Source organism: Rhinolophus ferrumequinum, chromosome 25 (genome assembly GCF_004115265.2).
Source record: "Rhinolophus ferrumequinum isolate MPI-CBG mRhiFer1 chromosome 25, mRhiFer1_v1.p, whole genome shotgun sequence".
NCBI lineage: Eukaryota > Metazoa > Chordata > Mammalia > Chiroptera > Rhinolophidae > Rhinolophus > Rhinolophus ferrumequinum.
Window position 1 is genome coordinate 14,715,616 of NC_046308.1, and position 23,617 is coordinate 14,739,232.

General features: G+C 52.4%; 1 protein-coding gene across 2 annotated transcripts; it reads left to right on the forward strand.

Annotated features, from left to right (window-relative positions):
• The first annotated feature begins 886 nt into the window (after positions 1-886).
• Positions 887-7,243, forward strand: TMEM119 (transmembrane protein 119). 2 transcript variants are annotated; one of them, XM_033097129.1, is made up of 2 exons: positions 887-970; positions 5,184-7,243. In XM_033097129.1, exon 2 carries the CDS (start codon positions 5,196-5,198, stop codon positions 6,039-6,041), a length of 846 nt encoding a protein of 281 aa, XP_032953020.1. In that variant the 5' UTR covers positions 887-970; positions 5,184-5,195; the 3' UTR covers positions 6,042-7,243. The 2 variants fall into 2 exon arrangements, with proteins under 2 accessions (XP_032953020.1, XP_032953021.1); XM_033097130.1 differs by lacking the exon at positions 887-970 and adding an exon at positions 4,817-4,835.
• The last annotated feature ends 16,374 nt before the right edge of the window (positions 7,244-23,617 follow it).

Genomic DNA, 23,617 nt, shown 5'->3' on the forward strand with positions numbered 1-23,617 from the left:
CCTCTGAAATCTGCTTGGCACAGCGCCCGGTACACGATGGGAGTTCATTAATAACATCTATAACATTCATTTGATGAATGAATGAATGAGAGCATGAATGAATGAATGCAAGGATCCACTGACCCGTTGCATTCCTCAGGTCAGACAGAGGTGCTGGTTCCAGGGCTACTACTGACTTACTTCAGTTCCCTGGTTGAGCCACTTAAACTCACCCTGCCTTACTTTCCCCATCTGTGAAATGGGGCCACGACTCCTGCTCTAGTCACTGTATTTGGAGTGTTGTGAAGCCACCGACCTTAGAATGTCAAAGCCAGAGGGAGCCCAGAAAGCTTTCCCTCCACCTCTGCAAATGAAGAAACTGAGGCCTGGAGGAGGGAAGGGCCCAACTGGGTGCCAGAAGTCACTCCCTGCACCATCCCTGGACCTTCCATCAGGCCTTCGCCCATGCTCTCCCTTACACACACCCTGGCTCCCACTCTGCACCCTGAGCCTCGGAAAACCTGAGTCACAGCTGGAACCAAGGATGGGGATTTTCCTCCTCTCTTCCAGGGGCCTCTGGACCTCCCTGACCTGTCTTCTTTGGAAGGAGAGAAGGACCCCAGCTCCCTGTTCTGGGGGAGGCACTCCAGGATAGCCTTGTCTGTCTGTCTGTCTGTCTGTCTGTCTGCCCCAGCCTGTCCTGGGGACTCACGGTCAGGGAGGAAATGCCCCATCTGGGCTTCTCCGGAGCTGGAGGGGGCGCCTGCGGGAGTATGAGTGAGGGGGGATGTGTGTGGCCCAGTGCAGCCCCGCCCCTCCCCTACCCCCACCCCAAGCCCCTTAATGAAATCAAGCTGGCCCCGCAGCCAGGGAGGGAGGGAGGGGGCGGGAGGAGGGCGGGGCGGCCAGCCCTGAGCAGCGCCCGGGCACCGGCACCGACTCTCTCTCGCTCCACCTGGCGGGAGCACCAGGCCTGTGTGCGGAGGGATTGGTGAGTCCTGGGGTCCCCTCCTCTGTCTGCGGAGCCTGGGGTGTCTTGGAGTTTAGAGACTTTGGAGGCGTCTCCGAGTGTGTGGCGTGTGTGAATTTTCAGGGTGTGCTGGATGCTGGGTACGCGGGTGATCTGTGCTAAGGGTGAAGGGGTCGGAATGTGTGTGCTCCTTCTCTGCGCCCCGTGTGCCTGCTGGCTCGGCCAGAGTGTTGTGTGTGTGCAGTTGTGGCCTGCCTATGGGGGTTGTGCTGTTCTTCAAAGAGGACGCTGGGGTGGTTGCCCCCAGGCTCAGCAGCAGGGTGGTGTGGACTGGAACTGTCCCGTCTGGGGGGATCCACGGTGCCACAGGGGGTCGTGTATGTGCACGTGTTGTCAGAGAATGAGCCCATTTTGTGTCCGTGTGTGTTCTCTGTGTATCTGTACTGGTGGGCCGCATGAGCCGTCCGGGGGCCTGAGTGTTGTGTGTCCTTAGATGTTTTTTTGTGGATCCACGCTGCTGCTGCTTTCTGTATGTTGTGTGTATGGATTTTGACCCCTCAAGTGCCCTGTCCCTCCCCAGGCCTCCCCTCCAAGAGGCCCAGGCCCCTGTCCTTGGCTGCCCCAGAGCAGGGGGTGCAGTGCTGCAGCCAGATCCCCCTCCCCCAAAAGCCATTAATTGAAGCCAGGTTTTTTGTGGGCCGCCCTTCCATCTCTGTCTGCCAGTCTCTGGGTGGGGGTGCAGCAGCTGCTCTGGCCCCTCAGCCTTGGGTCTTGGGGTACCTAGACCTTAGGGGTGGATTTGCATCACCTGCATATTCCTGACCTCAATTGGGGCCATCACATTTAAAAGAATAAAACCTGGGTGCGATGAGCTCTAAAGAGAGGCCCTGCTCCAAGCTGGGAGTCCTGGCCAATCACGTGGCACCCACTAATTGACACCTACTATGCACTAAGCACTGCTATTTCTTGTCCTGACAATAGTTCGGGAAGGTGGCCCTTATCCCCATTGTACAGATGTGGAAACTGAGGCCCAGAGAGGTGACATGCCCAGCTCCAGGACACACAGCTGGGACACACACCTACGGGGTATTCTGAGTGGCCTCTCCCTTCCGGGTTCCGTTCAGGGCTCCACGCTGACTGGCCATGCAGCCTTATGCAGGCTATTGCCAGTCTCGGCTGAGTAAAACGAGAGAGGCTGACTGACCCCTCTAAAGCTCCTAAAGGCCTGTGAGTTCCTGTGTCCTGGAAAAAAATTAGGACCCAGGAAGGAGATGGGGCAGCTGATGGGCAGAACGACCATTTCAGAGCTGTCCAGTGTGCCCATTCTACAGATGGGAAACTGAGGCCCAGAGAAGGCAGGGGGCTTGTCATGCCGGGTCACACAGCCATCCCCTTTGAGGCCTGGCTGGCTCCCCACATTTTGCCTGCACCTTTCCTGGGGAACCAGGAAGGGTTGTGAGGATATGGGGGACTCTGAGAGTTGGGATCTTGGCTGTTAAGAGCCAGAGATAGTTTGTGTGTCCTCTTTCTTTATCCTCTGTCCCCTGACCCTAAAGCTTCAGGGAGAGGAAGCCTTTTCCTCTGTCCAGCTCCCTGCTGTGAGTGTGTGCATGTTTGCATGTGTGCATGCATACATGCGTGTGTGTGTGTGTGTGTGTGTGTGTGTGTGTGTGTGTGTGTCTGGTCCTGGATTCCTCACTGGCCAGAGCTGAGGAGACTTCCCCCAACAAGGTAAAAAAGTGGGTCTTCTTCTGGAGGTTGGGGGAGACAATGAGCAAAGGTACACGTCAGGTGAGGGTAATCATTTGTTGACTTTGGGTGTGAAAATGTCCGCTGTTGCTGGAGTTCTGCCGGGGTAGAAATTCGGCCCCTCCTGAATGCCCCCTTTCCTCGGTAAGCAGTGACTCTGTGCCAGGCAGGACCTGTGGTCACCTCCCCACCCTGCACGCCCCTAGTTTACAGATGAGGCCCAGAAGGGCCAAACAACAGAGCTAGACGGAGATGGAGCCAGGATTCAAATCCCTGCCTAACCGGCCTGACACCACTCTGCCGCCTTCAGAACTTCAGTGAGGGGACCCCACAGTCAGCCCCCGGGAAAGGCCTCCTGGTCTTCAGCCACCGCTGGACCTAGTTACGGTCTGTGGTGAGAAGCTTCAGCTGCCACCGTGGAAGTCTCTCCTGGAACTTGACTGGAGGCAGAAAGCAGGGTGGGGATTGGTGAGACAAAGACCCCAAGATCAAAGCTGTCTGTAGGAACCTTTGCCAACTAGTGCCAGAGAGGCAAGGGCCCAGGAAAGCTCCCGAATTTCATGTAGCATCTCCAAGCCTTGATCCACCTGACAAGTGATGTCAACCAGGGGGTGTTAGGCCATCGCCGGGTGAGAGAGAGAGAGAGAGAGAGAGAGAGAGAGAGAAAGAACATGATTCTTAGAGTCACACAGAACAAGGTTCAAATCCCAGCTCTGACACGTCCCGTCTGTGTGTCCTTGAGCAAGCATTGTCCCTCTCTGAACCTTAGTTTCCTTATCTGAAATATGGAGACAACGACAGGGCCTGCCCACAGGGCTTCTGCAGGATTGCACCCACAGAAGGGCTCAGATGAGTGACCCATGATGAAAGTAAGAAGAAGCAGCTGATTTCAAATGAAGCCCTGAGTAGTGTTGCCTCTTTTTATGTCCTGGAATTATTATTATTATTATTATTATTATTAGTTTGCTGTCGGAGCCCGTTTGTCCAAATGCACATGAGTGCCATTAATTTCAGTTAATGACAGTTGGGAAGCCCTAGGTCACTTAAAACAAGCACTCAATGGCTCAGCAACATTCTTAGCTCCTCTCCCGAATCCCCACGTGACCGTGAGGTAGGTCTGGTCATTTGTTGTATGGAGCAGGGCTTGAGGCCTGGGCACGCAAGGGGCCCTGCAGTCAAGGTGTTGAGAACCTGACTTCCCCCTTCAGCCCAGGAACTTACCGTGTGGCTTTGCCTTCCCATGGCCTTCTCTGGGCCTCTGTCTCCCCATCTCAGTCCCTTGAGACAGGGCCTCAGGCAGGTGATCCTAAGGTGTTTCCATCTTGGAACATCTAACCCCACCCGGTGTAAGAATCCTGGGCCCTCCACCGGGTCAGGGTGGGATTCTCAGCGGGTGATGGGGGGTTGGTCACAGAAAGGGGTCCCTGGGTTTATCTGAGCTCCCAGCCCTACTCAGGCTGGCTGGGAGAGTTAGTGTTTGAGAAGCTGGGCTCCTCTGTAAACCTGGACCATGAGGAATGTATTCGTTACCTGGGCTGTCTGGGCCAGATAGGGCCTGGGGATTCATGTGGGGAGCGGCCTTCCAACGGGGGAGGGAGATGCAGGGTTCGTCTGGTTCCCATTTAGTGGTGGCCATAGGACTCACGCTCCAGCAGGCTCCAGCTTTGCCTCAGACAGACGGGGTTTCCCCCTGCGGCCTCCACATCCTTCTTTGAGCCTGTAGGTGAAGGTTAGCTGTGAGGCAGATGCTCCCAGCATGCTCCTGGCATGCAGGCCCTCTGCGGAGCGCAGTCTGCAGGCTTCAAAACCTATGAATCTTCTGGAGAAGGGAATGGGACCATTGAGGGGCTGGGGGCTGCTGGGGAGGGCTCCCTACAGGAGGGGGGCTGTCAGCTTACAGTTACTCAGTTTCTCACATACTCAGCCCTACTCAGAGACCCCCTCAGTCTCTCCCTTGGTGCCTGGATCCAAACCCCAGCCCTTGGCAAGTCACTGAATCCCTCTAAGTCTCAGTTTCCACACCTGGAAAATGGGGCCAATAATAGTGCCTCCTTCATCAGGTGGGTCCCAAGCTTCAGTGAGAAATTCCACGTAAGCAAGTTAAAATAGTACCTGGCACCTGGCAAGCAGTAAAAGGGTAAGTTATTACGAATTCAGTCAAGTCAGTCGGGATACGTTTATGGAGTACTTACTGTATATCAGATATGGTGCGAAACCCTGAGGGTGCCAAGATAAGTAAGATTCAGCCCCTGCCTCCCAGGACCTCAGGGTGACGTGCGGTGACTCTCTATGGGTCCCTCAAGGACTTGAGAGTGAAGTGGGGGGCAGGTGTGAACTCCGCATTTAAAGGAATGGGCTCCATTCCTGGGGACCTGGGGGACGGAAGCAACTTGCTAGACTGTCAGCCATGTTTCCTGGACCACCTCAGGGTCCCCTGAGACCCTGGAGCCCACCCTGAGCTCTCTCCTGCCTTGCTTCCCCACAGCTCCTGGACAACATGGTTTCTGCGGTGGCCCCCGGCCTCATCGTGTCTCTGCTGCTGCTCCTGAGGGCGCTGCCCTTGGCTGCCCACTCCGTGGCCCTGAAGGTCGCCTTCCTGGAGGACATGGGGGGCAGCGGGGAGGCCGAGGGCTCATCGGCCTCCTCCCCGAGCCTCCCACCATCCCAGACCCCCGCCCTCAGCCCCACGTCGGTGGGGCCCCAGCCCACGCTCCTGGCGGGCCCCAAGCCCCCCACCAACTTCCTGGACGGCATCGTGGACTTTTTCCGCCAGTACGTGCTGCTCATCTCCGTGGTGGGCTCCCTGACCTTCCTGCTCATGTTCATCGTATGTGCCGCTGTCATCACCCGCCAGAAGCATAAGGCCTCGGCCTATTACCCGTCGTCTTTCCCCAAGAAGAAGTACGTGGACCAGAGTGACCAGGCCGGGGGTCCCCAGGCCTTCAGCGAGGTCCCAGACAGGGCTCCCGATGGCCGGCCGGAGGACGCCCTGGATTCCTCTCAGCAGTTGCAGGCTGACATCCTTGCCGCCACCCAGAACCTCAAGTCTCCTGCCAGAGTGGCCCAGGCCAGTGGAAATGGAGCCAGGATGACGGAGGGCAAGTCAGAGGAAGAGGAGAAGGGCAGCCAGGAGGTGGACCAGGAAGCCCAGGGGTGTGGTGACCCCGTGGAGAAACCAGAAGTGCCGAAGGAGCCCTGCTCAGCAGTGGCAGAGGGGGCTGTGGTGGCCGGTGAAGGCCCAGGGGAGCCAGAAGCGGCTCCCTCATTAGCCCAGGAAGCTGAGGGTCCAGCTGGCCCCCCCGAAAGCCCCTGTGCTTGCGGCAGTATCACCCCCAGCGTCTAACAAGCTTCCAGGGCTGTGGCCCTGACTGTCGGAACCCTCGTGGTCCCTTCCTCGGGCGTAGAAAGGCTCTTGGTCCTTAATGCGCCCCGATGTCCCCTCTTCGACCACTCCCAGCTGCAAATCCCAGCGTGTCCTGATCCTACAGTGGGCAGAGATACTGGTCTCCAGTCGACCCCAGGAATCTCACCAAGTTCTAGAACCTTTGCCGCTGCTGCCGTCCCAAAGGGCTACATTCCAAAGCGCAGCTTCCCTGGGAGGGCGGGGCTGGGGCTGTGTCCTCTTACCGCCACGCCACGTCAGTTGGGAAACATACTTTGCAGGTCTCTTGTGACAGTGCCAACGTTGCTGCTTTTCCATTGAGGTAGAAAAGAAAAACAAAACAACCGGGAGTTTTGGAAGAGGTTGAAAGGGAGGTGCAGAAGTGCCTGGGGTTGGTGCGGTTAGAGCTACCGCTGAAAGGGGCCTGATTAATCAGGAAACTTCCCGGAGCAGCCCTTGCTCAGGGTTCTGACGGGGCCGTAACTGAGCATTTCCCAAACTGGGTTCCCTGAGGTACCCTGTGGAAAAAAGATTTGAGAGTCCAATGAGTTGCAGAAACACTGCGTCTCTATTCCCCCTACTCCGCTTAGAGCACCCCAGGGCTCAGACCAGTCCCGCAGTTAAAGACCCCTGCTTCACTTAGCCTTTCCCAAACTGCTTTTGACCGTGAAGTGCCTTTTTGTTTTGCAGCTGCAGAGTAAAATGTGGCAGAGCCCACTGTGGAAATTACTGCTCTAAATGTTCTCTAAGGCACACCCCTCACCCCCATACACGCAGTCTATGGTTGTTCTGGGGTGTGGGGTGTAGGTGTGGGGGTTTGGACCCTCTCAAGTGCTGTGTCTCATCCAGGTATGTGTGTGGGGATGGAGCAAATGAATTGAACCTTTTTTGAAACTTGGGGCGGGGGTGGGGGGATGGTTTCTGACGCCCGGCCTGGGCAGGGGGGCCCTGGCCCCCAGCCCTTAGATGATGCACGTTGTCTGGCAGCCTGTGTCCATAGCCTTCTTTAGTCCTTGACCAGGGAGCCTGAGCTCCGTCTTAATCTGGGGAGGTTGTGGGGGGTCCTCTTCCCCATGCTTCCGTCTGGGCCCCTCAACCTCTGCACAACTCTCCAGGTGCTGAGACATAACAAACCAGCACAATAAACCTTTATTCTGGCCTGAGTCTTGCTGTTTTTCTGAGGGTGGGAATGAGTCCGATGGGAGATGGGGTGCATTTCCCCTGGGCTGTTCTGTGGGGGTGGGGCAACTTCCTGGGGGAGACATGTCAGCTGGGCCCTGGGGGCTGAATGACGCGAGAAAGAGGAAAGAAAGGGTGTCCCAGGTGTTTGGGGGTGACAACTCATGCTCTCAAGGCTGAGCCCCAGCCCTGGACTTATGGCCACATAGCCAGTTTCCGTGCACGTCTCCGCGACTCACTGTGACCACAGGGGAGCCACCCGCCTCTCTGTTTCCCTGAGGAGACAGGGATTGGAGGTGCTCCCAGCCGAGCCTTCAGTGTCCCATACCCCTGCAGAATGGCTGCGGATGGGACGGGTCTCGGATGATGCCACCCTCACCGCACCCTTGCTGGCGCCTGGGGTTGGAAGCAGCCCTGGCCTTTGTCTCGTCACCACAAGTCTCCTCCTCGTTTTTGATGGCAAGTTCCTGTGGCCACTGCTCCCCTCCGCCCTGGAGCTGCCAGCTGGAATCCAGATGTGGCTGGGCTAGGAGCACGTGCTGGGTCCCCGGGGTTATGGGGGCAGGGAGGCCATCCCTCTGTTGCCCCTCTCCTCTACCAACCCCACATCCCCCCACGTCTATCCGGAGGGGGCCGGGTTTGGGTTTCATAACACACAATGGCCTCTGTCTCGCTCAGTGGGGAAGGGCCCTCCCTTTCTCAGCAGACTAGCTCCTGCCCAAGAACATGGGGAGAATTGAATACAAATACTGAATACCCGGATGCTGTGTGGCTCTGACCAAGTCACTCAACCTCTCTGGGTGTGACAGGCTCCCTCCTTGTTCCTGCGCTCCTGTGGGGTCCTAGGCACTGGAGTGTGGCTGGGAAATGCATTAAGCTTCCCCATGACAGGCAAAAACAAGGTGAGAGAAGCAGGCCGTTGGAGATCCCTGGGAGTGGGCAGGGGTGAGTTTCCCAGTCAACAGCTTCCTGGTCAGTGGTTCCCCATGAATACTCAACTTGGCCTTCCAGAGGGCTGGGGTGTGGGCCTTAGCCTTAGCTGTGTCCACTGGGACTGGTGTGTGTGGGGGGGATTAAGGAGGTGGTCTGAGCCCCAGTGCAGGAGTCAACCAATGTCTTCCTCACCTCTGAGCTTTTACAGCTACTATTCCCTCTGCCTATGACATCCTTCCACACCTTTCCTTGCCTTGCTAAAGCCCTCTCATCCTTTAGCTTCTGGCCTAGATGTCCCTCCCTCCTGGGAGCCTTCCCTGACAGCCCCAACCCAGCCTCTTCCACAGTCCCCTGGGCTCTGTGACAGTGATTCCTCACAATTAATGAGCGTCTGTTGTGTGCCAGGCACTGCTCTAAGCACTGGATGTTATTACCTCATTGAAACTTGCAACCCTACGAGGTGGGTACTGTTATTAGTCCTATGTCTCAGAAGAGAAAACTGAGGCCCAGAGAGGTGAAGTCAGTTGCCCAGGTCACACAGCCAGGATTCTGGCCCTTTAGTCTGATTCCAGAGGCTGATTTCTCCACTGGGCTCTATTGCTTTTTTGATGAATGAATGAGTGAATAAATGAAAGAAGTCCTTGGGGGAGAGGACAGCAGGGCCCTATTCTTGCTTAGAGTCCCTTCCATCATTCCCCCCCTCTGCGATGGAGTTTCCAGGCGGGGGTCTTTTATGGGCACACATCTGGGTGGGCACCAGTGGGGAGTGAGCCACAGAGGGAGACAGTGGTTCGGAGCATGTGTGGCTGGGCTAGGGTTGAGGGGAGAGTGGGGCTCAGGGGAGGGGGTGGGGGTTCCACTGTTCCCAAGGATCCGGGAATCTGCGAGGGCCTGAACAGAGAGGCCCCCACTGTCCCAGGGCTTGTGAAACCGCACAGGGGCCCTCAGCCTGGCGTCTGTCCTGGGGCCCCAGGCCTGCTGTCACCCTAAAGGGAGAGGGAGAGAGAGCAAAACCAGCCCCAAGACATGAACCCCAGCTCAGTGTGGGAATGGGGGTGGGGGTGCTGAAGAGCCCCTTCCCCATGCCCTGCTCTTCTCTGATCAGTGCGACAGGCTGGACGTTTGCTGGCTGGGAGTCATGTCCAGGGCGAGAGCAGGAGTCACGAACTCACGTCTCCTGGGCCGCTCTGCCCTGGGCACATACATCCTCTTTAACCCTCTGGGATGGTTTGGGCCTTGAGGTGAGACTGCCTGGGTCAATGTCAGCTTCACCGTTTCCTGGCTGTGTGGCCTTGGGCAAGTCACCTCACCTCTCTGGGCCGCCAATTCCATGTGTGTAAAGACGGGATGATCCTACCCCACCTGGCAGGGGTTTCCACCTGCACAATGAGCTTTGAAAAATCCTGACTCAGGAACCCCTACCCAGACCAGTTAAATCACAGTGTTCAAGGGTGTCACCACCAAGTGCAAAGCCCATGAGGAGAGGGGCCTATGTCACTAATGTCTCCCCAGCTCTCGGCTCAGTGCCTGGCAAATGGTGGATACTCCAGATGTGGGAGCACGTGCCTGTGAGGCTGGAGGAAGGCACAGGTGCCAGCACATACAGAACCACATTTAACTCTCTCCACGTTCTCCACAGTGAGATGAGCAAGATCATTACCTCCTTTTTACAGATGAGGAAACTGAGGCTCAGAGGGGTGCAGTGATTTGCCTGGCATAACTGGGATTCAAACCCAGGTCTGTCTGGCTCCTCAGCCTGAGCTCTTCAGGGCTGAGCCTCCCGACTTATTTTTGAACTTGTCTGTGGTCTCAAGGCTGAGTCTCTCTGCTGAGAGTGAGGTGGGGGCACGTGCATTTTGTGTCCACTGCGTTTGATCATGGGTCCTGTTTCAGCCTCACCTGGCTCCCTGGGATGTTGAGAGCGACTGCAGGGCACTGTGGGTCTGGCCTTGGTTCTCATACAGAGGCTTGGAATCCTTGAGTCTGCCCTGGGTTCCCAGGTGGCCCAGAAGCAAGTTGCAGGGTCATAAACCCTTTGTTTTCCAATCACAACTATTTAATGAGCACCTACTATGTGCCAGGTATTGGAGACACACCGTTAGCAAAACAGATCTGAGGCTATATTCTAGTGGAGGAGATGAAAATTCAACAAAGAATCATCCGGATACAACCACAATGATTGCTAACATCAGATAAATGGACTCTTATGCATGTCTGGCGCTTTACTTTTTGCAGCTTTACTGAGGCATAATGGACACACAATAAATGCACATATTTAAAGTGCACAATTTGATAATTTTGACATATGTGTATACTCAAAAGCCATCGTCACAATCAAGATAATGGATACATCCATCACCTCTGAAACATTCTTTGTACCGCTTGTAAACACTTCTTACTGCTCCTCTCCACCCGCTGTCCCCAGTCCAGAGGCAACTGTTGATCTGCCTTCTGTCATTGTGATTCATTTTTATTCTCTGGAATTTTATATAAATGGAACCATGCAGTATGCACTCTTATTTTGGTCTGGCTTCTCTCACTCAGCATACATATTTTGAGATTTATTCATGCTATTGTGTGTATCAATATTTCACTCCTTTTAATTGCTGTGTAGTATTCCCTTGCAAGGATGTATTACAATTTGTTTATCCATTCACCTGCTGATGGACGTTTGGGTGGTTTCCAGTTTGGGGCTATTACAAATAAATCTGCTGTGAACTACTGATGTTATTTTATTTCTTCCTCACAACCTTCTTCATGAGATGGTCATTATTTCTCCCCATTTTACAGATGAGAAAAAAGGAGACCCAGCAAGGTCAAGTAACTTGTCTAAGGTCATACAGCCAGTAGTTAGAGCATACAAACTTCAACAGTGGGACTGATTGAGCTAAGTGACCTTAGGGGACCTCTAAAGTTCAGAGGGTCCCAGAACCCCTGACTGAGACCAGCCCCTCATTTTATACGTGGGCATCGGAGGACCAGACAGGAGCTGGGACCTGTCCAGAGCTGCTGAGAATCCGGGTCTCTGGTGGACAGTCTGGCGCTGTGTCTAGCTCAGCTCTGCTGCATCCTGGCTTTTCATCTAGTGTGGCGGAAGGATGAGGCTGTCGGGAGTGGGACAGAGATTTGCCATTTTTTCAGGAGGTTTTCATTTCGGGATTCCTCCGGCTGCTCAGAAATAGCAGGAAGGATTTGGCGCCGGCTCCAGGGCCTGGGAGGTTCCCCCGCAGCTGCTCCCCCTCCCCAGGCGGGTCCAGGGTTTATGGCAGCAGCTGCAAAGTATAAAATAACCCTGCCTGTAAATCCGCTCTTGCCAGAGTCTTGATGCCAGAGGCCTCTGCGATGCCCAGCAGGGCATCCCACCACCCACTGGGCCCCTGCAGGGAGGGACTCCTGGGGTTACCCTGGAAGCCGGCAGGGTCCAGGTCTAGGAGTGGCCACTTGGGGCCTCTCCCTTAGGGTTTGAGGAGCTGGACTCAGCTCGAGGGTCTGGAGGGGGAAAAGGAGAGACTGGGGTGGCAAAGGGGTCCATGACTAGGAACAGCAAGGGGAAGGGGAGGTAGTGGGACCCGGAAATAAGGAACCAGGAGACCCAATTAGGCCCCCCTAGCTGTGTGACTTGGGGCAAGTCAGCATACCTCTTTGAGCGCTGGGTTCCTTCCTTGTAAAGCTGGGGCCACAGCCTTTTCCTTGTGCCCTTTCCCCTCCCCCCAATACTGAGAGGTTAATAGATGTAAAAGCACTTTACAATGTGCAGGGCAGTGTAGCATGATGGTTAAGGGTGCAGGCTTCAGAGGACCTGGGTTGGAATCCCAACTCTGCCATTTCCCAGCTGTGTGACCTTGGGTAATTCACTTAATCTCTCTGGGCCTCAGATTCCTCATCTGTGAAATGGGAATCATGGTGGTACCTACCCTGGAGGGTTGGTGGAAGCAGAATTCATTCACTTAAAGTGCTGAGGACAGCCACCCCCCCCACACACACACAGTTGCTCAATGAATGTGAGGTTCTGTTAGCTGTAAACTGTGAAGTGCTGTGTGCAAAGAGTAAAGGAGGAAACCTCTGTCTCTAAATGTCTGGCTGCTCTGTGAGTTGCCTCTTCTCTCCAGGTCTAGGTTTAGAACTTCAGAATCATGAGATCAGTGATTCTTAGGTGCTTAACATTTTAGAGTCTTAACATCTTGGGTGTAGAGGGCCCTAGAAGTGTGGGTGCGACCAGAGCAGTTCCAGCAACCAGGGAAAGTCCTGCGAACTTCAGGGAGGGGTAAAGGATGTGGTGAAAGAGGAAAGTCTCACACTACACTTTGGGTGTTGAAAAGCACCTCCCCCCAACCCTGTGCCCCTCGGTGGGGCTTGGCGCCCAGTGAGGGCCAGGGGTCATGCCGCAGCTGTTCCCTGTCTCCCTCTGGGGTGTGGTGACCCCAGCCAGGGCTTAAACATTGTCTGGGGGAGCATGCTGGAGACATGGCTGGCGATATGGGTTGGGGAGCCCAGGGACTTGGGCCCAAGGGGGCAGGTGCTAGGACTATTTCTGGGGCTCAGGGGCTGGAAAGGTGAGGGGGACCCAGTGCGATTAGTTGCCAAGTGACCTAGAATGTATCCTCTCCTTTCTCTGTTGTGTTCCCATCTATAAAACAAACCAAATTCTCATCAGCACTGACACTGGCAGGAAACTCCTCCAGGCACAGTGGGGGAAGGACATAAGGTGTCTGCATCACAAAAGTTGGGTTCAAATCTCAGAGCTTGAACTCCACCTCCAGGCTGTGTGACCTTGAGCAGCTTCTGCCCCCTCTCAGGAACCTCAGCGCTTCACCTGTGAAACCACAAGTCCTGCCGTGTTGCAAGGCGCGGATGAGAAGGTGTACCTTGAGCACATGACCCGGGGCCCAGGCTGGAGGAGCTCCGTGTCTCTCGGCTCTTCTGATTGTCCTTGTTGTTTCTACCATCAGGAAGCTCCAAAGAGGGTGCTGGAATCTGATCTCAGATCCTGTGATTTCTCCAAGCCCTGTGGGTCCAGCATAGTATGGAGCTGGGTACCCAATAGATGCTCAATGAATGCTGAGCGGAGAGTGCTGAGCTCCCTTCAAGGAGCTCCTTGAATGAAGAGCAGAGGGGAAAGGTGACACTGGGACAGTTGGACATCTCCTCTGCCCCTGCCCTGGGAGAGGGTGTGATGTGAGGGGCTCCAGGCACCTCCTTTGGTCCCCAATTCTTGAATACCCCCACTGTGTAGCTGGCAGAGCACTACACACGTTCTATACATTGGGTACTCACAAAGCTGAGGGAGGCATACGGAACCCGAGAGGTGAAGTGACTTGCCCAAGGTCACACAGCCAGAAAGTGCCTGAACTGGGCTTTGAACTTGCTGGGGCTGTTGGTCCCCACAGTCACGGCCCCACACTGCCTGCAAACCTATTCGTGAATGTATGAATGAATGCAGGTAACGGGTCGGAGGAAGGGGCCCAAGGCCAATGTGTCCAAACTTCCGCCTGGCTGCACAACTCAGCTGGCTCAGGTGTCTTCACAGCTGCTGGGTGCTACGTGCCTCGCAATCTGCAAGGAGGAAAGGCAGCGAAGAGGGCTTTGACCACAATCGGCTGTGGAGTCAGGCCTTTCCTAATTCACAAACGGCGCATGCGCACGCCCCGCCCCTGGAGGCAACTCGGGCTGCTCACCCAGCGCAGCATCGTGGTTGTCGTCGTGGGCAGCACGACCCAACGGGGGGCCTTTATCCCCATTTTACAGAGTGAGCTGAAGGGGCCAGCCAGAGGTCACAGTGCTGGTAAATAACCAAGCCAGTCTGTTGGACTCCAACGCCCTTCGCCCTGCCCGAGATGCTGCATGCAAGAGACGCGGAGTCCACAGGGTCTGGAGTCGAAGCCACAGCCCTGGGGCTTTATGGAGGCGTGAACTTGGAAGTGGGGGGCTCTGGGCAGGTACTGGCCTTGGATCTGGAGCCCCAGGGTAGAGGTGGGGCTCTGCCCTTTCCTGGCTGTGCTGCCTGGGGCGAGTTCCTTGCCCTCTCTGGGCCTAAGGGTCCCATCTCTGACAAAAGAAAGGAGGAGGCTTGCTCTGATTTTCCCCCAGCTGGTGGGCCTCAAACTCTGTGTTCCTGTGTGAGGCGTTATTATCAGCACCTGGGGAAAATAACTGCAGGACGCCACTTTTGCCTAAATAAAAAAAACTCACTTGATTCTTGGATAAGAAGGCCTTGGGAGAAGCTGGCTTCTTTTCCCCCCTTTAATCCATCCCAGAGAGATCAAATGCTTCCCATTATAAGAGACCCCTGGAAGAGATCTCTCAGCTCCTCTGGTCGTCTCTCCAGCATCTGAACACCCCCCCTCACTATCCGGAAGTCCTTTCTTCTAGCTAACCTAAGGTGGACAGGCTGGGCCCACAGGCCCATTTCCCCACAGCTTGGCCTGTAGCAGAGCTCTGGCTGGAAGGACTGGGCCAGCCATTGGAGAACCAGTTAGAACACTTTTGAATTTTTCTCATGACCTCTCATAAGATAAGAACATCTTGTCTTTGTCCAGATCTGATCTTCGCACTGTCTGGTTTTGAGCAGACTGGAGTGAGAGAGAAACAGCCTTTTTGGAGGGTCAGATGGCAGATGGCAGCATCTACCAGTGTTGTAAATGTTCTTGCCTTTTGCTCCAGAAATTCTTTTCTGGAATCTGGCTACAGAAATAGGTATGTGGACCCTGAGATGGATGTGCCAGGATGGTCAGGCCAGCGTTGTTTCGAATAAGTGAAAAAGAGGAAACCACCAACCTGCTCATAAGTGCAGAAGAACTGAAGCATTGGTCTTGTCAAGTGAGAGGCTATTCAGAGAGAATTCGCTTTGGAACAAGGGTCTGGAACGTAGATATAAGTCAATATTTTCCAATTCACTTTTTCACATAAATGATTTCATGTGAAAAATCGCTACAAAGATGGTTTGATCAGCTTCATTTAGCCGATGAGGAAACCAACCCAACCCGGTGAACTGCCGACAAATGAGGTACCACAGAAGTGAGGTGACTTGTCCCAGGTCCCAGCTGGTGAGTGGGGTAGAGGCCTCAGGTCTTTTGTCTGGTGTGGGAGTTCAACCTCCTTGTGGCTTGTGGTCTACCTATGGGCGGGGGAAAGAGCTCTGAGCTCCAGGGGGCAGCCCTGACCGTGACTGTCTCACACATGGAAGGCACCTGTTTGAGGGGTGAGCCCAGACTTCAGCTCACCTGGGCTTCGGGTGTCTCTGGAATGGAGCCAATTCAGGATTCTTCCTGATCAGGTGTAGGGGTCAGAACATGCTCTGGGAGAGCTCACAAAGGGAGGTCACAGATGGCAGAGCTGGACAGTCTTGGTGTCATCACACATTTCCAAGGATACTCTGCATATGTGTGTCTTTGTAGACAGTGGCACGCTCCTGGATCCTGGTGGGATTGCCAGGTCCAAGGGGACATGCGTAATATTTTCAGAGATGCTGGCAAATGGCTTTTCTAAAATGCATCATCCATTTCCATTCCCACGTTGGTCTAAGAGTGTTCCCATTTCCCCATATCCTTGACAATACTGTTAGTTTTCAGTCTTTTTGCCAATTGTATAGGTGAGAAGGGGTATCCATTGTTATGGTTCTCTGATTACTGGTGAGATAGGGGCTTTGCCTTCTGGAGTTCCTCTCCTATGAATTGCCTGTTTCTATCCTTAGTCCCCTTTTGTGTTGGTTGTGTAGCTGCTGATTTTCTACTTTTTTGGGGGCCACAGAATCCTTTGTTCTAATAAATTCTTACTAGGAACGCTAACATAAGTTGAATGAACATCAAGCTGCATTCTGGAAGGGGCATGGGATACCCAGAGGGCACATGTTTGCCTCCCTTTGCCCCCTGCAGGGGCCTGTAGAGCTCAGTGGAGCATAATTTGCCAACAATTGGTATAGTCCTACCACAGAGCTACAAATGAGGAAACTGACACCCAAAGTCACCCAGAAAGGTAATGGCAAAGGCACCTCTCCATTGCAGGTCACTTTGTCAATGCTCATTCAAGAAGGATCTCTAGGTAGAGGTGATCAAAGCATCCATGGGTGACTGTTTCATAGCTTCCTGTCTATCCTCTTCTCTTTACTTTGTGTGTGTGTGTGTGTGTGTGTGTGTGTGTGTGTGTGTGTGTCTTATTGCAACGGCTGGACCTTCTAATTCAATATGATTGGTAGTTGTGTTGGAAGTGGTGGTGGTAGAGATGGTCCATGATGGTGGAGGTGGTCGAGGTGGTCATGATGGTGGCGGTAGAGGTGGTGGAGGTGATGGAGGTGGACGTGGAGATGCTGGTGGAGGTGGTCGAGGTGGTGGTGATGGTGGAGCTGATGGTGGGAGTGGACACCCTTACCTTGCTCCTGATCTGAATGGGAATGCTTCCAAAGTTTTCCAGATGTTTGCTGTTGTTTTCTGGTAAATGTCCTTTTACAAGTTAAGGAAATTACTTTCTATTCTTGGATTGCCGAGATTTTGTCGCAAATACCGTGTTTCCCCGAAAATAAGGCGTAGCCAGACAAGCAGCTCTAATGCTTGGAACAAACATTAATTATAAGACCCAATATTATATTATATTATATTATATTATATTATATTATATTATATTAAAGACCCAGTCTTATATTATAGTAAAATAAGACCAGGTCTTATATTAATTTTTGCTCCAAAAGGCGCATGAGAAACTGATTGTCCGGCTAGGTCTTATTTTGGGGGAAACACGGTAGGTATTGACATTTATCAAATGATTTCCGATATCTACTAAGATGAGATAGTTATTTTTATCTCACTTTGGGGAACTGGATGAAAACTTCTCTACAAAATCTGAACGAGCTGGTTTTGTCTCAAGCATAGAACTTCCCTCTCGCTCACTTCCCCTGTCTCTTCTTTCTCCCTAAAACACAGACACTTTTCAAGGCCTGAGGAGCCGGACACTAGAGGAGGGCGAGGCATCAGAATAGAAATGATCTCCTTGTGCTGGGTCAGCGCTTTCCGCCTGCCTGACTTCTGCTGCTGCTTCCTGTACTAATCCCGGGGGTGGGGGGGTGGGAGCAGCTCCCCCCTCTTGTTCCAGACATAGCCCGAGACATTCTGAGGTTGCGTTAAAATGCCGGTGGCAGACAGGCAGGGGGGTATCTTGAAGCCTTGCATTCCTCTCCAGGATGGCGGTGGAGGTGGGGTGCGGGGAAGCTGGGCCAGTGTGTGGTGGGGGAGGAATTTTTCTTGGGGAGGGAGTTGGCTCGGGGTGTGGGGAGAAGTTCTGGTTGCTAGGCAGAATCGGCAGAGATGAATCATGTTCTGGCGTGAGCTGGTTATTGGCTAAAATGCAAAGTTGTCCAAGTTTGTGGAATATTTTTGTTTGAGCTGGAAGGGAATATGGATTCATTGGGTCCAATCCCTCATTTTGCAGATAAACTGAAAATACAGAAAGGGAGAAAGGTTTGCCTAGGGAGTGAGGATAGATCGCTTCCCTCCTGGCTTTTTCCAGGCCCTCACTACAGGTGTGGGCTCGTGACCCAAGAAGCCTTCAGGAACGCTTCCTGTATTGTATGCGGTGACTGTTCGAGGCATCAGAGATTTCATGGTGAATCCTCAGATGCACTCTCCCTGGGCAAGATAAATTCAGAGTGTTATGCGCTTCAAAGAAAACCAACAATGTGATGACCCAGTGCGTAGCTATGGGTTTCTACTTAAGCCAGGCTGGACCAGGGGGTCTGTCTGGGGAGATGACATGTGAGCGGAGACCTGAATGGAGAAGGCAGCCTTGGGAAGCTCCGGAAAGAGGGCTCCAGGTAGAGGGGCCAGCAAGTGCAAAGGCCCTGAGGTAGGAGTGAGCTTGGTGAGTTTGAGGGACAGCAGGGAATCCAGTGGCTGAGGGAGGTAAAAGGTGGGCAGAGCCTGGGTGAGGCAGAGCTTTGGAGGCCAGAGAGAGAGTCCATGGAAAGCTCTTGCTCTGCATATAGCAGAAGCATGATCTCCCTCTTGACTCCTCCTGCTTTGTGGCGACCGCTGAGGGCCTGTCCTGTGGCTGAACGAGCATTTAGTAAGCATCTATGGTGTGCGCAGCTGTCCTGTGCACTTCGTCCACATCATCTCATCTCATCCTACAATAGCCCCTCTCTGGTTGTCCATCTTTGGAGGACAAATGAGAGAGGCCCACGCTTGCCCGGGACCACCCTGTGCAAGCATCCCTGATCTAGGCTCTCTCCCTGGAGGCCTTCAGCTCCGTGAGCTTGGCCAGAAAAGAATGCGCCCGCATGAGCAGATTGTCTTTTGGTTCAACTCTATAGAAAAAAGAGTGGGAAAGGTCAAGAGAAGACTCAGATCCTGGCAGCCCCCCAAGAAGTCTTGCCAGGGAGCAGGGCCACGCTGTCCAGGGCCTTTGGGGTTGGACTGGATGAGCACCCCCTTGAAGGGAGATGGTCCTCAGGGGCCCTGCTGTTGTGGGAAAAACTGAATAAGATTCTGGGGCTGCACGGCAAAGGGGAGAGTGTGAGAAGCTCCCACAAAGCTCCTTTGCCCCGATAGCCCGACAGATGCCTGGGATTCCACCACCAGTGATTTATTCATGGGTGATGAGCGTTGCTCTTGGCTCCTCTTTTTGTAAGATGCAAATGTCCTTTGGCAAAAAGAGTGAGAAGAGGAAGTCTCGAACCTAACAGTGCGATACATTTTAGAGATTGTAAATGATAGGGGCCCCGATGCTGGACAAGTCTGAGGGGCCATCAGATTTAGAGCTCCCCATGGGACTGCCAGCGACTTTTGTTGGTGAGGCGACACTGCTGCCCGTCGCCTCTCTTTGCCTTATCCTGCTTTCTTTTCTTTTTTTGTTTGCTTTTTTGTTCTGTTTTATTTATTTATTTAATTTTTTAAAACATTTAAAAATTAGTCTCAGGTGCACAAAACATTGTAATAGTTAGACATTTATCACTTATATCCCTCACTCAGTGACGACCCCCTTCCCCCCTCCACTACCCCTCTGACATCGCACACAGCCATTGCATTTCCACTGTCTCTATTCCTCACGCTGCACTCCACGTCTTGTAACTATATATATATATATATAAAAGTGTAGTTGACAGTCATTATCGTTCAGCTTCAGCGTCAGGAGTACAGCGCCGTGATCAGGCATCTACAGCATCCCTGAGGTGGTCTTCTCAACGAGACGAGTGTCCATCATTATCCTGCTTTCTTAACTGCCCCTCCACACGTGTTGACCCCAGAAACGCTCCCGAATGAACACCCTGTGTGCTAATTTCCATCTGAGAGTTGGCTTCCTGAGGAATCTGCCCTGTCACGATGCTGATGATGTTGCTGGTAATGATGGTGGTGGATGTATTTTCAAGGGCTGCCATAACAAAATACCGCAGACTGTGTGGCTTAAACGATAGAAATTCCTTTTCTCACAGTTTTGGCGGCTGAAAGGCTAAGATCAGGTTCTGATAGGGTTCAGTTTCTGGTGAGGGCTCTCTTCCTGGCTTGTGGATGTTTGCTTTGCCCTTACATGGCCTTTCCTCTGAATGAGGCTGTGAGACCTTTCCTTAGAAGGTCCCACAATTATGACTTCAATTACCTCCTTAACTTTAATTCCCTCATAATCACCCTGTCTTCAGATACGATTACATTGAGAGGTGGGGCTTCAACATAGGGATTTTAGGCGGATACAATTTCGTCTGTAGCAGGGATGATGGTGATGACCACGATGGCGGCAGTGATGGTGAGGGTTGTGATAATGGCAGTGATGGTGGTGGTGGTAGTGATGGTGATGGTGGTGGTGATTGTGGTGGTGGTGGTGGTGGTGGTGGTGGTGGTGATGGTGATGGTGGTGGTGATGGTGGTGATGGTGGTGGTGGTGGTGGTGGTGATGGTGGTGGTGATGGTGGTGATGGTGGTGGTGGTGGTGATGGTGATGGTGGTGATGATGATGGTGGTGGTGGTGGTGATGGTGATGATGGTGGTGGTGATGGTGGTGGTGGTGGTGATGGTGGTGATGGTGGTGGTGGTGGTGGTGGTGATGGTGATGGTGGTGGTGATGGTGGTGATGGTGGTGGTGGTGGTGATGGTGGTGGTGATGGTGGTGGTGATGGTGATGACGATGAGAACTATGGCCGTATTGAGGATGATTATGATGATGATGGTAATGACGATGGCGGGGAGAGTGGGGATGGGGATGGTGGTGATAGCTAACATTTATTGAGTACTTACCACACGCCTGGCACTGTCCTATTTTTTTTTAACTTCATATTTGATCATCCATTTAATCCTCACAACAATTCTATGACTCAGGAGCTAGTACACTGCTGATTTTTCAGGAAGGGAAATTGAGGCTCAGAGAAGTTAAGTATCTGCTTCAGGTCACATGCAGAGACCATGGCAGAGCTGGGATCAGAGCCCAAGCCCCCACGTCCCCATCCAAGATTGTTCCCTAATATCCTGAGGTCCTGCTCAAAAGGGGCCAGTGACACAGGGCTGTGTGTGATATTTGGGTGGAGTGGGGTCCAGTGCAATCCTTTGACCCATTTCCTGAGGCCTCAAGGGCAGGAAGGGAGGCCCCTCGGACCTCTTTTGTACCAGCAGCACCAGGGCAGTAAGAGTTGTCCTCACCCCGGGTGCCTTTTGGAGTTATTCTGAGAGCTGGTCTTCTCTGAAGCGAAGCCAAGGGTGGGAGTATTTAACATGACATTTCCAAAGATAGCTGGGTGGGGATGGTACTGGTGGTATTTGAGGCTGGGCCTGGGGAATAGCTGTGCCCTGTGGTTGGCCACGCACTGTGGAGTGACTTTGCCTGTCAAGTTATGTGTGACAGAAGTCATGTCTGTGTGTCTCCTGCATGGGTGCAGTGAGACCACAGCTTTGTATGGTTTTGGAGGTCTTGCTGTGAGGACTGGTCCCATGGCAGACACCACAGGTTGGAAGCCCAGAGGTTACGGTATTGAAAACATAGTAATAAAAGTACTACTACTAGTGGTAGTAACAATAGTAATAATAGTAACAATCGGTACTATAAGTAACAGTAATAAGAATTATAATACCAATGCTAATAGTAATAATGATAACGGCAGTAATCATTATAGGGAGAAAAGAGTAGTAGCCTTGGCCTAGAATCCTGCCTCCACCGTTTCCTGGCTGTGTGATCTTGGACACATTACTTTACCTTGTCATTTCTTCATCTGTAAAAAGGGATAATCATAGTATTGTCGGGCTTCTATGAGGAGTAAATGAGCTCAACTATGCCTGGCAGAGTCAAGGCTGACGTGTATACGTAATCATGACAACAGTCATAACAACAAGTTCTTTTTATGTGCCACATGCTTTATGTGCATTATCTCATTTAATCTTCACATCAACCCTACCAGGCAAGCACTATTATTATTCCCATTTTGCAGATGAATAAACCGAGGCTTGGGGTGGTTAAAGGCTCTTGTTCAAGGTCACACAAAGTGACCAGAGTTTGAACCCACCCTGTCTGATTCCAGCTCTCCAAGCTCACTCTGCTCTGTCCTGATGCTGCTTCCCTGTGTGGGGACAGTTTTCTCTGGGGAGGTAGCTTTTTGAGGGGTTGTCTGGTGTCATCTTGGAGGGTGGAGAAAGCAAGCAGACAGGCCAGAAAGAGCCATTGATGAGGGAGGTGCTCCACATCCATCTTCTGGTTGGGGCTGGTGCTCATCTCTTGGGACCCCCTAACTCTATCAAGACTCAGTGGGACGTAGAAACCTTCTGTCCTGTCACAAGGATGGATACAGAGTCTGCACTATTGCCTCAAGTTCCAGGGGCTTAAATCATAAAGAAGTGCTCCCTCATTTGCTTGGCTTTTTAAGAATACTCCATGATTGAGACAGCTAGTTTTGACAGGACAATGCTTAATGTGAGGTTCTAAAACAGTGCATTTGGGTATGGCCCCAAGTGGCCAAAATCCAGGAATCACATCTAGGAAAGGTTAGAGACGTGGTCAGAGCTGTGGTGTGGTGCTTTGAAGGGGGTGGGAGGTGGGCAGAGCATCTCAGCCAGACCTTACCTACCACTTCCTAGGGGTGTCATCAGGGGCAAGTCATTTCATCTCTCTATAACTCTACTTTGCATCCATCCATCCATCCATCCATCTATCCATCTATCCACCTACCCACCCACCCACACATCTCTCTATCCACTTCCCGTCTATGTATCCCTCCATACATAAACCCACCCATATACCCACATATCAGTCCATCCACCTACCCCATCCATCCACTCACACACCCCTCCATCCATCCACCCTTCTATTCATTCACCCACCCGTCCATTGACCCACCCAACCATCTATCTATCCCCTTACCCACAAATCCATCCATCCATCTAATAAGCATTCATAGCGCCCCTAGTAAGTCAAGAACTACACCAGGTGCTGGGTTCCACAGTTATGATATTGCTGTGAAAACAACATACACAGTCATCAATAGAAGACTAAATTATAGACCATCATACATGGAATACTGTGTAGCTGTTAATAAGAAAGAGACAGGTCAATAGGAACTGATGTGGAGAAATATGTTCAAGAGGAAAACAAAAAGATGCAGAAGTCTGGGAAGTACGAGATCGGAGAATTCAGTTTGTGAACTTGCCACCGTGCGCTTACATGGGCACCACTGTACAAACAACTCGGTAAGGTTTCATAACCTTGGTATATCAGTGTCTCACGGCTGCGTTCGTGTCGACGTGTGGTGGGGTCTTGCTGAGAGGTGTTCATTATTGTCATGTGTTTTTGTGTGTTGTCGCGAGAATGTCTGAGCTTGAAGAAGAGCAATGAACAAACCTTAAATTTCATGTTAGACTTGGCAAGAGTGGAAGTGAAAGCAGGGACATGTTAGTCCAAGTTTAGGGAGTTAATGTTATAAAGAAAACGGTAGTGTACAAATGGATTAAACGTTTTTCTGAGGGGAGAGAATGCGTCACTGATGAAGAGAGGTCAGGGCGGTCGGTAACGAGCAGAATCGATGAAAACATGGCAAAAATTCGTAGAATTGTGCGTCAAAATCGTAGGCTGACTGTGAGAAGCACAGCATACCAAGTAAACATCGATGGAGAAACAGTTAGGAAAACCTTAACTGAAAATCTTGGCATGAGAAAGGTGTGTGCAGAAATGGTCCCGAAGGAGCTCTTGCATCACGACAATGCACCAGCTCACACGGCACTGTCTGTGAGGGAGTTTTTAGCCAGTAAACAAATAACTGTATTGGAACACCCTCCCTACTCACCTGATCTGGCCCCCAATGACTTCTTTCTTTACCCAAAGATAAAGGAAATATTGAAAGGAGACATTTTAATGACATTCAGGACATCAAGGGTAATATGACAACAGCTGTGATGGCCATTCCAGAAAGAGTTCCAAAATTGCTTTGAAGGGTAGACTAGGTGCTGGCAAATCGTAGGCTGGCTATGAGA

Coding starts and splice junctions, on each gene's coding strand:
- TMEM119 (XM_033097129.1), top strand. CDS start 5,196: ATGGTTTCTGCGGTGGCCCCCGGCCTCATCGTGTCTCTGCTGCTGCTC.